At 36.8% G+C, this 17,400-nt stretch overlaps 1 protein-coding gene across 2 annotated transcripts in view; it reads right to left on the bottom strand.

Moving 5' to 3' along the window:
• CSPP1 (centrosome and spindle pole associated protein 1) overlaps positions 1-17,400 on the bottom strand; it is a 65,924-nt gene that overhangs the window by 23,515 nt on the left and 25,009 nt on the right. For both annotated transcript variants that reach the window (XM_064651391.1, XM_064651382.1), the window contains exons 9-17: positions 16,409-16,491; positions 14,527-14,620; positions 13,496-13,553; positions 9,820-10,010; positions 8,764-8,882; positions 6,379-6,457; positions 5,937-6,057; positions 3,717-3,864; positions 1,569-1,721 (exon numbers count right to left, since the gene is read on the bottom strand). In XM_064651391.1, the coding sequence (XP_064507461.1) occupies positions 1,569-1,721; positions 3,717-3,864; positions 5,937-6,057; positions 6,379-6,457; positions 8,764-8,882; positions 9,820-10,010; positions 13,496-13,553; positions 14,527-14,620; positions 16,409-16,491 (1,046 nt within the window). The remainder of the gene's footprint in view (positions 1-1,568; positions 1,722-3,716; positions 3,865-5,936; positions 6,058-6,378; positions 6,458-8,763; positions 8,883-9,819; positions 10,011-13,495; positions 13,554-14,526; positions 14,621-16,408; positions 16,492-17,400) is intronic.

The following is a 17,400-nucleotide window of genomic DNA, read 5'->3' on the forward strand; positions in this document are numbered from 1 at the left end:
ATCCCCACAGGAAATAGAGGAGAAAGAAAGGAAGTAAAGGAAAAGTAGAGTAACTTGTGTTAACTTGCCAGCTCATACAGCATGTTTTTCACTCATATCATGCCTTCTCTGAAGGAGTGTGCCTCAAAGATGTGCAAGAGTAACAGCTCCACTGAGCTCAGACAAACATTACATTTCCCTATATGGTGATGTACCATCCAAGTCAGATGAAAGCAGAAATAACACATACACATATTCCCATAGGAATGCATATGCTTACTACTACAGTCTAGCCTTAGGAGCATGTGCTTGCATACCAAGGAGTACACTTTGAGGTGTTATTCTTCCTCACATGGAAGCAGTGTTTGAATCTTTCCAAAATGTAACTAAATTTACATGTAGCTCTTTCAGGATGGAGTTACTTCCCATAGATAAGTTCCATGCAAAAAAGCAGAATAAATTTTATATACCATTTAGAAGGCATGGATACAAGACAGACACAAGTTACTATGGAAAGTATCAAGGAAAACACTTGCTGTGTACCAGCTACTGTCCTTCAAGTTCTTCTTTTAGTGGGTTGGTGTACAAAAAGCCCCTGCAAATCCAACCAACCAAACCCACCAAAACATATATAACGTCACTTCACTGCCTGGCTGATCAAATTCAAGGTGCAAGACTATAAAGTTCCCATCACTGATGTGCACCACCACCTGATTTCAAAGTAAGTGGTCTAACCAGGGGGCTCCTCGCTGGTTTACATTATTACTTTATCAGCCTTGCCTGTTTCATTCTCACTAAATGATTAAATATACAGCCTGTAAGAGATAAAGAATAAGAGGTGGGACAGAAGGAACAAAAGTTAGTAGTAAGGACACTGAGTTGCAATCATGTAAAGTAGATCTATGCCCCAAATACCATGTAACTCTTTATACAGCAGTGCAACAGTTCAGACAGGAGAAAGAAAAGTAGCATCTAAGCTGACTTAAGAAGATCATCACCGATCCTGGCATTTGCCCAAACTAGGGACAGATCTGGAGTACCACAGTGTTCTCATTTAGATGTCTCACAAAATGTAAGATGTATTTGTTTTTAAACATGAAAAAAACATCAAATCTCTATAATTTGGAGGCAGTGCACAGGGTTGCATATGGACCTAATTTAGCTGTAACTTTTTAGAACTTGTTAAGCTCATTACTGTACCAATTTCACCTTAAATCTCTAATATACACCTGAAGACCTTCCATCTCCTTTTATTTTTTATTCTCACCTACTATACAACTGTATTTTACTATGTCATTTAAGAATTTAAAAAGTACGTATGAGGATTTGATTAGATAACACTGAACCTGGAAAACTAACATACTGATCCTGACTCGTCAGTGCTAAAACACTGATTAGTTACCACTACTGACAAGACAGATAAGAAAATACATTTTAAGGGCACGCAGTGACAGCAATGAAGAAGTTTGGGAAAGAAGCATGATACTGATTTCGCACACAGAGAGCACTAACGCTATCACAGGACTACTAAAAAGAGAATTTTGATCACTAGGACTTATGGATAATTAGAGCTGTAATATAGTATAAACCTGCTATTTTATTTGTAGATGCTTCTGTGTTCTCAGGTCTTGAGGAGGCCAAACTTAGGTCAACAGCTACAAGAGCCCTTTTATCTTCATATAGTCTTGCCTCTGGATTATGATATGCATCTTCATTTTGCTTGTGCATGATATTCAAGTCCGCTAAAGGAAAGGGGAAATAACTGTTTATAGTATTTTATTCTCATAAAAAGCACGTTCATCCCAGATTCTCAAAAATACAGGGGTTTTTGATCGAATTCCACTTTTCCTGAGCATATCAGCTATGGGAACAGAAGATTCAGGCAAAGACAAGAATATAGAGGCTAAAGGTGAAATACTTAGGTACTATTAGTATATAATATATAATGTATATATATTACATATAATTAATATATAATTAGGTACTATTAATTAGCTGATTAGAAGATTTATTTTGTTGCTTTTCTTTTGTCAGGAATGATTCTTCACGACAAACCTCCCGTTTTCCCACCCCAAAATGCTGTTAAATGAAAAGATAAAGAGCTCAAAGACAAAAGTGACTGACGAGTCTATGTTGACAAGCACATATTTAGAAACCACTCCTTCTTCTATCTCCTTAAAGCTGTAAAATACTTCTGAGTTTAGTGTTGGTATTTAAGTACTGAATCTATTTCATTACTATTAGGAGTGATAAGTGCACTGAAGCATTGAAGTGTATTTCGGTTTTCATGTCTTCAGTAATAATCCAGATGCAAATTTCTACATGTAAGCAAAGCAACATTATCCAGCATTTGCACCAAAATTTACATGATGCCTGATCAAAGATGTTAACTTCAACTGGTTTTGAAGTGTTACCATACTATACCTAGAAGGCTCATTTTGAAACAAAAAAGGTACTGCACAGTTTTCGGATTACCTTTTAAAATAGCATTTCTGATAATTATGTAATCATAATGATGATTATGTAGTCATTTAAGCACATGGATTCCAGGAACTTCAAATTACATTCCTCTCTGTAAAGCAGCCTTTGCATATATCAGAATCTCAGAAGCTATTTACAGACATTTTTAAGAGGATAAAAAGACAAGTCACACTGCATAAAAAAGAGACATGGCAGAAAGCATGTGATGTTTCACGACATTTGACTCATAGCTTATCCATCAAGCTGCCAAGCTATGGTGGGAAAAGAACTTTACATATGTAATCCAGGAAAAACAGGGTAAGAAGTTTCTTTCTCTCAGTTCCTCATTTACAGATAAAATTCTAAGCAGAGCTCAGGCTAGTGTGAGACCTCTACATTTCCACTCTCACCACTGTTAAAGCATAGAGAAAGAAGCCAAACTTAAATGCAGCATCTAAAGTCAGGCAGTATTAACACCTCTATCTGCTCTGGCAATAAATGCAAGCTTGGATCCTTAATGCAAGCTTCTGAACTTGTAATTTGGCTACAAAATCTTTAAAAAAGCATTTAAACTTCACCTGCTACCCTCAAACTACACTATTAATTTTGCCATATGTTGCTTAGGTGTCATATAACTGAAACTAACTACTTATCCAGTAAGTGTTCCATGATGTGCCTGGATCACAGCTTTCTCCCAGCTCGGTACTCCCATCTTGTATAAAAGAGCATTTGGAAAAAACTAAGCCTTAAAAAACATTACTGCGGACTGCTCTTTATATAGCCACTTACCAACAGTGTTACTTGTGGAAATTTAAATATTCCACTTAGCTTTGTATATATATATATAACATGCTTCCATTTTCCATGTCAAAAGTAGAGATTTCTAACCCTAGAAATTACTTTTAAAAATGAAAACAATTTAAAACTTGTCCCTGGACACGTTTAAATAAAAGTCTTCACAAGAGAGCATATCTGTATTGCTGATGATTCTAACAGCTTGTTTTCCTCCTTCTCCCTTTACGACTGCATGCCTTCACTTCTAGTTGACATATCCTGTGTTGTCCATTTTGTTCAAATTGCTCTTCGAATGCCTCTACAGAAATCAAAATAATTACTGAAATATTCCTAGAGTGCACCTCCTTGAAACAAGTAAGTCTAATTGTCAATAAAGGGCTACTAGTGTTACAAAACGAGGGATAACATAGCTGAATAGAGCCTTTAGGAGAGCAAGAAAACATCAATCTTGAAAAGACAACACATAATTTTGGCAAACATACTTATCAGATTTCCTTTTGCATCTCTGAGAGGAGCACCACCACCACCTCTTCCCCAGGGGTTGTAATTCCTCATTTCTGCTTCTAACTTGGCTTCATAGCGCTCCTTCTCCTCTCGCTCCTGCCTGCGCCGCTCTTCTCTCTCTCTTATCTAAAAACAAACCAAACAAAGTCAGTTCCATAAAAATATCACATTAGGTATAATTTTAATAAAAAGTTAACGGTGCCAACTGAATGCTCTCATTACCTATTTCCCTCATCTATATCAAGCAGATCCAAACATTTCACTGTCTATGCTGCAGACAGTGCATTGAATACCGTTGTGAAAATGTGCACGGCCAGTTATGCATAATCAGAGAAACACACAGATACACATTATAAGACTCCCAAGTTCCAGAAATGTTCACATCTGACACTTGCTCTATATCCAAAGTTCCATTTCTCTGCATCTTTGATACAGATGTTTATACTGCCTGAAAATCGAACAGGCAAAATTGTACAATACTACAACACTCGCTTCTCTCAACCTGGTATATTTTGTTTAATCAAAACTTAAACTAGAGATGACTCCTAACAATAACTGCCTTAACAGAATGATACACAGTTCTATAACCATTGGTGAACTAGTTTTCTGCAGTAATACCATATGATTTATGTATGTAACACAGAAATGTTCATACAGATTGTTCTTCCTTATCTTCAAAATCAGGTTACATTTATGTAACTAAATTTCCTCATAAATGTAACATATACAAAGTGAACAGCTGTTAAAAAGTTCCTCTTCTACTTAGAGCTTTTCAAACATTAACTACTATCTATGTAACTAAAATATATTACTGTATTTTTCTTAAGTTTGCATGTGCATTAGATAAACTTACTAATTAGATACATATAGTTAGTATAAACCACTGTGAGAGTGATGAGGCACTGGAACAGGCTGCCCAGAGAAGCTGTGGATGTTCCATCCCTGGAAGTGTTCACGGCCAGTTGGGATAGGGCTCTGAACAACCTGCTCTAATGGTAGGTGTCTCTGCAGGGGGAGGTGGAACAAGATGACCTTTAAAGTCCCTTCCAAGTCTAACCATTCTGTAATTCTATGATTTCTCCTTATCAAGTAGTCATACAATTTCATTAGAGATATAATGAGTCAACAAAGACCCATCTAGCTCCTTCAACCATTCACAAAAATGGTCAGTCTTGTCAACAGGAAAAAAAAGCAGAATACCTTCTGTTTGCTTTCAACCATAAGCAGCATAATAACTCTGAAAAACTGTATCGTGCAATGTTTATTAGACCTTTATGTCAAATTGTGCAGCTTCTCATATGGTAAGACAAAATTTACTTAAGCCCATAGTAAAAAAAAGCCTTTAGAGAAGCATATGTGCAATATCAGACACTATTCCTAAATGTTTATTTAATTCCTTATTTGACTTTGCTTGGCAGCCTTTCTTTTATCCCTATGCACAATCATAATTAGAACTATAATATTTTTATAGCCATTATTTACCCCCAGCAAGGAAATACATAAAGAATAAGATGAGAAAATATTAAGTGCCACTGAACTGGGTTCTAGCAAAATATCTTGCAAAATAATATGCCTCATTATAGCCAAATAAATTTTATAAACTCCCACAAGGTACAGCAGCAAAAGGCCACTAAAATGAGTAGGGGTCTAGGATGCCTACTGGAACAGGGGATTCGAAAAATTTGTCTAGTCTATCAAAAAGGAAGCTAAAAATGGTAAGACACCACTGCAAACACACTGGAAATAAACATATGGGAAGCTTTTGAATTAGTGTCCAAATGATCATGAAGAACTTACTGAAATTAGACTGTTCCTAATAATTATAGCAATAATGCTCAAAAGCAATCTTTTAGCAGGAATATCACAGCAATATAATCCATTGCCTTTAAGATGTAGGTTCTTATGTTTATGAAAATAATCATACAAAGCTACATGCCTGGAACTAACGTTTGCTGTGAATCTTAACATTCTCTCTGCCTCTGACAAAAAAAATTGAAGAGCTTACTGTCTGTTTGAAGAGCTAAAGCAAACTAAAGCAGGGTCTGAGGAACGTGAGGAAAGAAGTGATGAAGGGAGGGAGAGTTAGAAAACTTTTTACTTGTAAGCTAAATAAAAATGTCTGAAAGAGTACTACAGTTACAACCATTGTATGTTAAAAAATAAAAGAATAAAGAGTCAGAAACTTTATCACTCAGTACCTGCTGTTGTAATTCTTGTTGGTAAGATAATGTTCCCTCTTTGGAAGGCTGTGTTTTTTCTTCAGAAAATATTCCTATGCTTCTTTGTCTGTCTCCTGTATTCCTCTGTCCAATGTTACTTCTGAATTGAAAAGCCACACATACAAAAGGAAAACATCACAGGGTCCAGATGGGGGGAATTAAAAAAAAAAAAAATTAAAAATTCCTTAAAAGCTGTTTTCCACAGCCTGGCAGATTATAATCCCAAACATTTTCATAAATTTATATGAAAGTAGGAGTTTGCTGATTTACTGGTTTATTGTTTAGATAGAAATCCTTCATTAGAAGTTTGAAGAGTTGTGTTTAATACATTTTATTTCAAAGGCATGTCCATTCTCGGCAAAATATTCCCAACACAAAAAGATAAATGCAAACAAAGAATATGAATCCAGATAATACTTACACAGATTGCTCTACTGGGGCTTGATTTAAAGGGGGATCCAGATTAGGAGTGGGCTGCATTCCCATCATACTGGTACCATCTACACAGAAAAAATAAAAATACTATTTTAAATTTTGAATGCTCGGGTATAAATATTTGCCATTACTTAAAAGAACAGAGTTCACTGCTCTAACTCTGTAAATGCAGGATTACTAACAGGACTTTCAGCTTCTATAACAAATTTAGCTAATCCATAATGCCCTCTAAAGCAAGAAATACAACGCCAAGGTACAAATCTATTTCTTAAATTCAACTAAACCCCTTTATATTTTACAAATTACTTCAATAACATATTCTAAAATGAAATAACAAAATAACTCGCTTGATGGTAACACTTGTCCTCATGCTTTCCAAATGTATCATCTAATTACAGTACAGCTGGCAACTGTACTCTCACTGAAACAAGACCTGCAGCACCCTGCCACAAGGGGCTTGAAATTACTGTGTGTATTACTGCTTGTGTTCAAGACAATTTCACTGTTCAAATATTAAGCACTAGCAATAATCCAGTTTGAGTAACCAAGCTTTAGGACAACTTAACTCTCATATGTGAATTTCAAGTATTAGTTTCTTTAATACTGTAAACTGTAAGCCATTTTATCCTAGAAGTTATATGGATAGAAGGGTTAAAAACAAACACAAACAATAACTACCAAAATAAAATATACAGGAAAAAAACCGAAACCAAACAGCCCCGTCAAAGTCCCCAAACTTCTGTGAGTTAAAACTGTGGTCTGAAAATAAGATTACAAAGAAAAGATAAAATGCATGGAACTTTTAAATAAGGAAACAAACAAACAAACAAGTCTTTCTCAAACCCTAAGCTATTACATAACAAGATAGGCAGAAATTTACAATGGAGACAGAAAAAAAAAATCCCAAAACTTTTGCTCTTCAGTCTCTACCTTTCCTGAAATTCCCCAATGCATACAAATACCATTCAAATAAAACTAGTAAAAGAGTTATTTTTGTAAGGTTTTTTTCCCCCTTTTTTTTACCGTTCCTATGAAGGCAGCTGTCCTAGTTAGAGTAGCCGGGACCAGTTCATCACTGTGTGGCTGTAACCCAAACTGTGTATTCTACACCCTCTATGTCATTTCCCAGGAACTGCTAACAATAGACCATTTGCAGCAGCTGCCCAGAGCACACCTGACCCCTCAGGCTATAAGCTGGGTGTTAAGAAGACTGAGATAGGAGGATGTTCCTATCCTCACACCAATGACTCAGGTGTGATAACTCCCCTCCAGGGAGTCATTAGCACCTTCACACCCAGCCTGAGGGGTCATGTCTGCCAATGGGCCACCAAGGATCCCAACTCACAACCACCCATTGTAGAACTTCCCACCCTGCAGGAGGTACTGGGCATTCCCACTCGAACCTGAGAGTGTATAATCTTGGGGTCTTGGGACTTCTGGGCCCCCACTCGTCGGATCCAGAGGAGGACCAGAACCTCGACCAGACTGCGACCAGCACTCTCACCAACAGGTTTTCCTCCCCTTTTACTTTGGACTCAGGGGGGCCACGTGGGGCTCAGCATGGGGGCCAACAAACATCATTCTGTGTGTGCCCCAGCATGCTGGGTTATACATCTGGGTTTTGTAGGTTAAAACCAATTGTCTGTCTGTATAATTATTTACTGTATTATTGTTATTAAATTTTAATTTTGACTTATAATCTCTTTTGATTTGGGTTCAGTTTACCTTTACCTTTCAGTTTACCTTTAAACCAGCACAGTAGCACAACAAATTTTAAAAAGTATTTCCGCTTTTTCCTCTAAAAAAGCAAAGGAAAGAAAAGAGAGAAAAACACACACCACACAGTCCAGTCCCTCCACACGCACATCACAATTGTTTCTCTCATGAAATCACTTTTGAAGCACTCAAAGGATGGACCAAAAAAAGTCCTTAAAATACAAAGGTAGAATTCTTTCTACATTATTTTAAGATATTTAATGTATTCATGTTCTAAAAATATTTAAAATTATATCTGAAATTGTAACAACACCAAACATGTAATGAATTATATTAGTTACGTAAATTTAGAAAATAATGTTTTAATTATCAAAATTATAATGAAAATTATAATGTAGGAGGAGTAATGGCTAAGTAGCTGAGACTAGAGCTTGTTCAAGTGATGAACAAGATTTCTGGAAGCCACAGCCCCTTTTGTAGTTGGAAAAAAAACTACTTCATTCAAAAACACCATTGGAAAAAAGCCCTTTTCATTCAATCTAAAAAATGAGTTCGATTTGCTGTCACTAGTTCCCCATTATTCATTATTTAACTAGATTAAAAGTAGTCACCTTAATCACTCTAAAAACCAATCCACCTAAAATCATCCACTTACAATATGCAAGAGCGGGATCCAGAGGATTCCTAGCCCCATAAAAGTAATATGCGTCATCATAAGGTGTTCTGTAGTTGTCAGTCAGAACTGGTGCTGGAGGCGGTGGCAATGGTGCAAGCCTTAAAGAAAAAAGGGACACAACTCTTTGGTTTGCTGTACAGCTGAAAAGAGATCATCAAAAGAAGCGAAGTGAGGAAGGAAAAGAGAGGGAGGGAAAGAGAAGGGAGGGGGAATGGGAGTAGAAAGAGAATTCATTATGAAAAAATTCTAATTTAGTTCAGCTGAAGACCTCTCATTAGTGCCATGCAGAAACAATAAGCCTCAGTAGGGAATTTACCTTCCCTTAGGGAGTAGTACATGAACCCACACTATTCCAGAGATCTAAAGAACATAAAACAAGCACGCCTTCTTTTACTAGCTCAGTTAATGATACTTACTGGTTACATCAGTAACAGTAAATAAAACAAGGCAAGGATTAGTCTCTGGTCAAAGGGTGAGTAGCTCAGCACAGCTTCAGCCACACGCCTGAAGCTCCTTCTCTCTCTCCCTCAACAGTTTAGCCTCAATCACAGCATCAAATGGACACTGTCCTTGCCTACAGTGCATTCCTGAGGGATGCACTGTAGGCACCCCTTGGGATAACCCTGGGATATTGCTAACTGACAGGGACCAAACTCATACCATACCAGCCTTCTGAAAATATGGACATTGCTGGGCACGTGCCCAAGCATCCTCGCACATGATTCAATATTACAGGCATGGACATAACTTCTACAGCACAACCCTTATCCTATACAAACGCCCACTAAGAGAGAGCTGTCTTCACAGATAATCCAGCCTCCACAGATTTTTCAAAATAAACTGTGAAGAAATTGACATTTAAAGTTTATTCCAGTGCAAAATAGTCAGTTTTCTGTTAATTGTCAAAATATTATTTCTACCTCCACCAGTTCCTTGGAGAAGGATCAGTAGCACCACTGAGCTCTACCTCAGCAGCAATAACATGCTTAACATCAATCTTATTTAACGTGCAAAACGAACGTGATGGTGAAGCACCTGGGAGCTGCTATTTCACCAAGAGTGCTGGCTAGCCCTCTGGGAAAGTCTTTATCACTCTGCAAGTCTTCATTCACTGGAGAGGCTGAAGGGGCAGGCACTGGAGTTTGGAAAGCCACCCTGGGCCTTTCAGGAGGTACTTTCTCTTCAGAAGCTCTTGCTGTGAAGCCAAACTGCTTCAGTCTATTTGGCTAAAAGGGAAAAAAAAAAAGGTAAGAGAAGAAAAGAGCATAAACAAAAAACCAAAACAAAACGGTTATCTTGTCATTACTAGGAAATATTCTGACCTTCCATTTAGGTTGTTTTAAACACTAGCTGTTCAAATTTCTAGTAATTGCAGGTTTTTCTCCCAGTGGTTTACTGGGAATCTAATACTACAAGGAAATCTAGGAAGTTTATCACGGATTTAAAAAAAACAACCTCTGTGGCAAGTTTCAAGAAGCATACAGTTCTAGCTAATACCCAGAAAAAAGAATATTTCTGTCTGTAGTACAGGTTATCTACAGCTTCCTACACTGACAGAATTGTCACATTATATTAGGCATAGGAAAAGTTTACAAAATCCCTCCCTCCCATCCCAAGACTGAAATGGCTCATAATCACTAAAAACTAAAATCAAACACATACTGAGACTTTTTCCAATAAACATTTCCTTGCAACACCATTATTTCATTTTTTAAGTTCCTTGTATTTTATTGATTTTTTTCAACCACAACAATTCTGAATTTTTGGGGCGGTTCTTTCTAAAAATAGAAGTAGCAAATGTTTATTGATAACTGGCAGCCTCAGAAGAAAGTCAAAGGCAACATGCAAATAATGCAAAGGCATGCAAGTCAGTTAGTTTCAGAACTACCCTATCACATCCAGAAAGCTCTTACAGCAACTGCTGTGTATAACTATTTTAATGTTTATTTAAATAAGTTAATATAATAGAAGAATGGAAACAAATCATACAGTGTATAAGTAAAACAGATTTTGTTCTGAATTCGCTGGTCCTAACATTGCAGTGCTTCAACTAACATGCATTCAAGAAAGTAATACCAGAAACCAGCTAATTATTAAATATCTAACAGCAAATCATAAGCCCTACAATATGGAAGTATTTCAGCAAAATATTAAATCTTTACCTCCTCATCACTTAGCTGCAAGACAGTATATACAAAGCAGTTAGTACTCACCAATCACAAACTACAGCATTAAGATAAAAATTCTCAAAATCTACTTGATTTGCTTGTAACATTTAACTTCAGATTTCTATATGTGAATACAAAAGTAGCTAACGGATACAAGCTACAGCAATTGAAAATTGTAATACAGTCTACAGACTATTTTTTTAACTTGTCTTTTCAAATCCAGTGTCTTGAGCAGGAGAACATTTAAAACAGCCTTTTTCACTAACTCTAATGTGAACTGTTCCCAAAGTGCCCCAGATTTCAGCTCTGTAGCTAATTTCAGATGTGACTGTGGTATTCAGTTCATCCTGGGGATTGTTTCATTTTAAATGAGCCAAAAGTCTACATTTATAGATTCTTAATCAGGCATTGCTATTTAACCAACCTGTAATTAATCAAGAAATCCACCTAATTAGAATCTCTCCCTGAGAGGCAATTTAAAGCTAACAGTGACTGATGCTTAATGAATGCAGCAATTCTACTTAATTGAAGGCTTTCAGCTAAATTAGTGGTTTTAAAACACTGTGCATGCTCTGGACGTGCTCTAGATATAATTTTATTCCTACAACAGGCACTTTTGAGATGCATATGGTATACTGAGTGCTGCAGCAAAGCATGCTTCTGCATAGTCAGCTCTGATTAGACAATACTGTTTACACTGACCTTGCAGCCTGCTGAGCCAAAGGACCCAGCATCCTCTGCTCAGTTTTGTCTCTTTTCCTGCCTGGCTCCCAGCCATATTCTCCATCTCTCTCCCTTTCACCATCTGAATCCCTGATCAGCCAGCTGACCTCTCTAAGCCAACTAAAGCAGCAAAAAAGATTCAGATTTTTGCCAGCTAACCAAGCTGACTCAGTTTGCAAAAGGGATCAAACAAGCAAGACAGATACTTTCAGCAGGGAGGGCAGGAACAGGCAGCCAGAGCAGTGTTCTCCCTCCCCATTTAGTAGCAAGAATTTTGATTGAGCTTCACTGCTTGTCTGTGCACATTCTCAGCCTCCTGCCTCACATGCTGACTAATAAAATCTTACAGCTATCCACCCACCTTCATTTTCTAGCAAATAGGACCTCCTTTCACCTCTACTGAACCCTCCAGAAATGGCATAAGTTTCTTGCATTCAAAAACACCCAGCACTGCTGATAATTTAAACCAGTTAAATTAATAACCAGTCTATTCTTGATTGAAACGGTTACCAACTCTTCAGCAGCAGATCTCCAAGATGCAATGGCCTCAGGCACACAGCAAACACACATGCAAATCATGCAAGTTCTGCGACAAGCAGTCAGCTACTAGTGCTATAGTGCTGACAACCTACTCCTTGATATATGCTAATCAAAATTTTTAACGTAATCATCACCTTACTAAGGAAGTGGAGACAGCAGGAACTCTGCATTACGTTTTACAAGCAACAAAATATTAAACATCTTGTTTTTTACAAAATCCTATAAAAATGCTTGTAATCCTGAACACTACATGGAATCATTTAAAAACAATTATAAATTTGAAATTAAAAATTGATACAGTGAAATCAACTCATCTGCAAAACAACTAGATTTTTTCTTAACTGAAAAAGAGAAAAAACTTTCTGCAGCATACTTTACATTTCCAAGGAAAGGTTACTACTGTGTGCATGTAAACAGGCTAGCAATGGACACTAAGTATTTTTTTTATGATAATCACTGCCTGTTCAAAATTTCCACTTGGTCACTGCACAAGAAAATGTTCAATAACTTCCATGAAAATACTTTCCTCTTAAGCTGACAGCATGTGTAACAAGTTACAGCCTGTGCTGGTTTTGGCTGGGGTAGAGTTAACTTTCTTCACAGTGGCTGTTATGGGGCTATATTTTGGATTTGTGCTGAACACAGGGTTGATAATATAGTGATGTTTTTTGTTATTGCAGAGCAGTGCTTACACAGAGGTAAGGCCTTTTCTGCTTTTCATACTGACACGCTGATGAGGAGACTGGAGGTGCATGGGAGGTTGGGATAGCTGCCCCCAGCTGACCAAAGGGACATTCCAGACCATATGACATCATGCTCATTATATGAAGTGGGGAGGGATGTTCAGAGTGATGGTGTTTGTCTTCCCAAGTCACCATCATGTGTGATGGGGCCTGGCTCTCCTGGAGATGCCTGCCCATGGGAAGCAGAGAACTAATTCCTTGTGTTACTTTGTTTGTGTGTGCACCTTTTGCTTTCCCTATTAAACTGTCTTTCTCTCAACCTATGAGTTTTCTAGCTTTTATCCTTCCTATTTTCTCCCCAGTCCCACCGGGGGGGGGATTGAGTAAGCGGCTGTGTGGGGCTTGGCTGCTGACTGGCGTTAAACCACGACACAGCCTTATCATCCTTGGTTTCAATTTTGTTCTATTCTGATGCCCTATTAAAAAAAACCCAAAACAATGAGCATTTATCATTTTATAGAAGCCCTACAGAGTTTTGTGACTGAGCAAGAAAAAAGGAAAAGTCTATATAAGTGAAAGAAAATCCAAGTTTCTTACCTTCTTTTCTGGGTCATGAGCTCCAGAAGCAGCAACTAAGAGCTCAAGTTCCTTCTCACTGTTTTGTTGGGGATTTTTTTTTTTAAAAAAAAGGATCATATCAGAAAGCAGTAACAACTATACTCATTCTTTCAAAGCATAGAGCTCACAACTTTGTAGCTAAAATAACTCCGAAAATACAGGATAACAGAAGACAATGATCCACTTGAATTCTTCTGGAGTCAGTGAAGGAAACTGTGTAATATTTTAAATAAACAGAACTCTCAAGAAGCATCTGGCTACCATCTATTCCACCTAATAAAAATCCAACTACCATAAAAGGACAAATCACCACAAACCTGTTTACTACAACTTTTCAGGACATTTCTTAAAAATTTATCTTTATTCACATTCAAGAAGTTAATATTAAATACATTGAAATGACTGATTCAAAAGTGCAGCAATAAATACTATTTTGTAATTTCTGGGCTCAGGCTTGTTCAGGGTGCACAATTTTTCATCATAGTGAAACTGTCAACACTAACTCATTTTTAATTCCTTATCCCTTCACTAATATCACTGTGTGTTTTTATGTATCCATACTGTTATTCAGTAGGCAGCTGCTAATAGCTAAGGCAGAAATTAATATTTTATTATTCTGCATAAGCCACATGGTCAAGTGCTTCAAAAATAAGAGGTTACTTTTCTAAATTGGAGGGCAAAAACAAGACTAATATTCAACTTTGCCAAGTAGTTAGACATTCCCGCACCAGCAAAAAAGATAACTTCAGTTAAAGCTTCGTTACTCTGAAGAAACTAAAAATCATTTTTTAAAAATGAAAAAATATCTGGGTTTTCTTTGTCCCATTGAGAGCTGGTAAATTTGATTATTAGAAACTAAAGCTCTCACGGCAACGAGTTTAATTGAATGCAATATTACCTCACTACCTGGAATTCCTCAGTTACGAATTTTTCTCTTACCACATTGAATTAATGAAATGCCTCCAAATTCCAGCCACTATCTTTAAAAAAATATAGTAACTTTCCATTACCGTCTTTTATTTCGCTGTTGCTCAGCCATCTGTTCCATCAGCTCTCGCCTGTATTTCTCCTTTCTCCTTTGGAGAAGTTCTCGGTCCTGACCACCTAATGGAAATGACCACACATTTGTGTAAATGCTCCACAAAATACACAAAAGGTACTGAACAAAACCACTGACTTTCAGTCAATTTAAAACCTGAAACACAGCAGAGTATATGAACACTGGATCTTTACTGACTAAAAAAAAATAGATAGTTTTAATATACAGTTCGTTTGGAGTATGATGATCAAAACTACTAAAATTTTCATTATTATTTTCTCAGTTTGCCTGGTTTTGTATAGTCAGGGAGCTACAAATTTCAAAGCTATGTGATAAAACAGCAACTAAAAAAAGTTAGTTGGGTTTTTTTCCTCTAATGCACAACTAAGGAAGATACACTACAGCACTCCAAAACTACGATGCACTGCTCAGGATACAAGAGGAAAGTTAAAACTGAAGAGATTCAAGCCCACAGGGAGGAAAGTAAAGTCCTCCACTTCTAGAATGATTCCTATGACTACTAAGAATTAGCAAAGAACTGGGAGATGTGTGTATGCAAAGGGAAACAGTGATAACACCCCACATGGATTTTAAGGAACCCAAAAAACTTTCAACTTTTGGTAGTACCCTCAGAATAAGTGTGGAGGTGTTCTATTATTTTACAAACAAAACAATAAAAACCATCATCACCACTTTCTGTACAGTACAACTACCAGACACAGGAACTCCTAACATACTCCATACACAAAGTCACTCTGGATCTCTAGTAAAGTTGACCCAAACAATAAAGAGAAGAAAGTTGGAAAGAAATAAAAGCCAAATCAACAACAACAGCAAAACCTGACGCATGACTGACTGACTTTTTTATTCAACTATTGTGCTGGAACTCTAAAGCGACCAAAATGTGCAAGATAACCTCACAGTTTGTGATTTTGGGAGAGTCTGAAATCACTTCTCATTTTCAAAAATTTCAAGTTTTAATTTACTTAATCTTTATACAACATAGCTAACAATACTCTTCTAACCAGAACTGCCAGGAATACAAATTCACAACTCTGTATACTCGAGTTACCACAAATGAGATGACTGGACAGACCAGAGACTGACCACCACAACACCACTGTTTTAATGCTGCCTTTAAACAGTTCCAAAAAACTTTACCTGCTACATATAGCACTGAAGATCAGGTAAATTCAAATGAAAGAATAAACATAAATTATTCTGACAACTCTTAATCAATCCTTTCATAATTCAAACCTAGCTTGCCTTCAAAAGCTCCCATCTAAAGAACTACTACTGCAGTTCATTCATTCTTATCTAATAATTTTCTGAATTCAGCTAGGAATGCTATGCCTTTTACAGTATTTCTCTCGATTACACTCCACACTAACGTTCCCTGCTAAATTTTATGCCTATGTTTAAGCAGTAAGAGATGATCAGAATCATTTATTCTTGCCCAAGGTTGTGAAAATTACCATTTTCCATACTTCTGCAATTAAAATTCACTATAAAGTTGTGTCTTTAACAATACAGAGCTTAAGACTTCTCCTATGATTCATTTTGTAAAAAAAAAAAAAAATGTAATTACATATCTGGACCTTAAGCTGTTAATGATATCTAAGAAGAAACTTGGGCTCTTCAAAATTAATCAGAAAGTCCTGTTGCATTAAGGGGGAAAACACGTTTTTCTTTATTTTTTCTATGTCAATAGTATTTATTTACCTGTCTTGGAGACAACTAGCACAAGGGGGAAAACAAAAGCTCATTTTTCTAGGTTTTAATTATTCACAGGGAAAAATAATATATGCAAGGAAAGTTGAACCCAGTGTCATTAGTTAGGTTCTTATACATACCAAGAACAAGGCCTGTTCTATACCGCATTTCAGCTGCAGACCTGGCCTCCTCATTAGCTGAAGGATGAATCTGTACCTGATTTCTGGCAGAGGCAAAAAAGAAAACCAAGCGATTAAACTCAAGAATTTCTTTCACAGTCTGTGTGAAACATGACAGATGCACTCAGGTCACTGTGTGATACATATATGAAAAACAGCTTCCCAACAATCCAAAGAAATAGCAGGAGTAAAAGCAAAAACTGCCTGGCAAGAAGACGCTTCTTACAGTTCCCATTTGCCTGTGGTTTCTCCAGCCATCAGCAACACTGACTCAGTTGAGCACTTCAACCATGTTGACAGACTGTATGGTGCCAGTCAAGTTTATGTAAGGGCTTTACAAGTGTTCTGCTTCTGCCTCATACACTTAAATCACTTCAGGACTTGCAAAACCAAGACAACAGGAAAAAAAGGAATTTTAAAACTACTATCAAAAAAGGATTCCCCATTATATGAATCAATAAAAGTCTTCAGTTGGAGAAATAGGTGATCTATTGATTCAAAAAGAAAACTGGCATGCAAGCTTCAATGGCTGTTCTCAGAGGAAACATGTTTTTCTTATTATACTAGCTGCAGGAAAAACTATCAGCCATTTCAGATAACATATCATGGATTTTAAATTAACATTTTCCTTTCATCACAATTTTGTAGTGCAGTTATCAGAAGAATACACAGTATAACACATCTAGAATCTCCAGTTCTTGAGATCTGCTACATATATGCTCTCTCCTTTAATTCGTCTTCATAATCTACAGGTATGTCTCTTACTATTCCATTCAGACAGGGACTTAAAGAAACTGAAAATATTCAGCTATACTTGCCTAAAAACATCCAATCTGAAACGGAAGGTCCAGCAGTTTCGTGTAAATGTATTTTCAGCCTGACTGCACACTGGACAGCAAAACTAGTTCTGAAAATATCACACAAAATTTCTAGAAATAATTCACTTTGCTAGC

Source organism: Pseudopipra pipra, chromosome 1 (assembly GCF_036250125.1).
Source record: "Pseudopipra pipra isolate bDixPip1 chromosome 1, bDixPip1.hap1, whole genome shotgun sequence".
Classification (NCBI taxonomy): domain Eukaryota; kingdom Metazoa; phylum Chordata; class Aves; order Passeriformes; family Pipridae; genus Pseudopipra; species Pseudopipra pipra.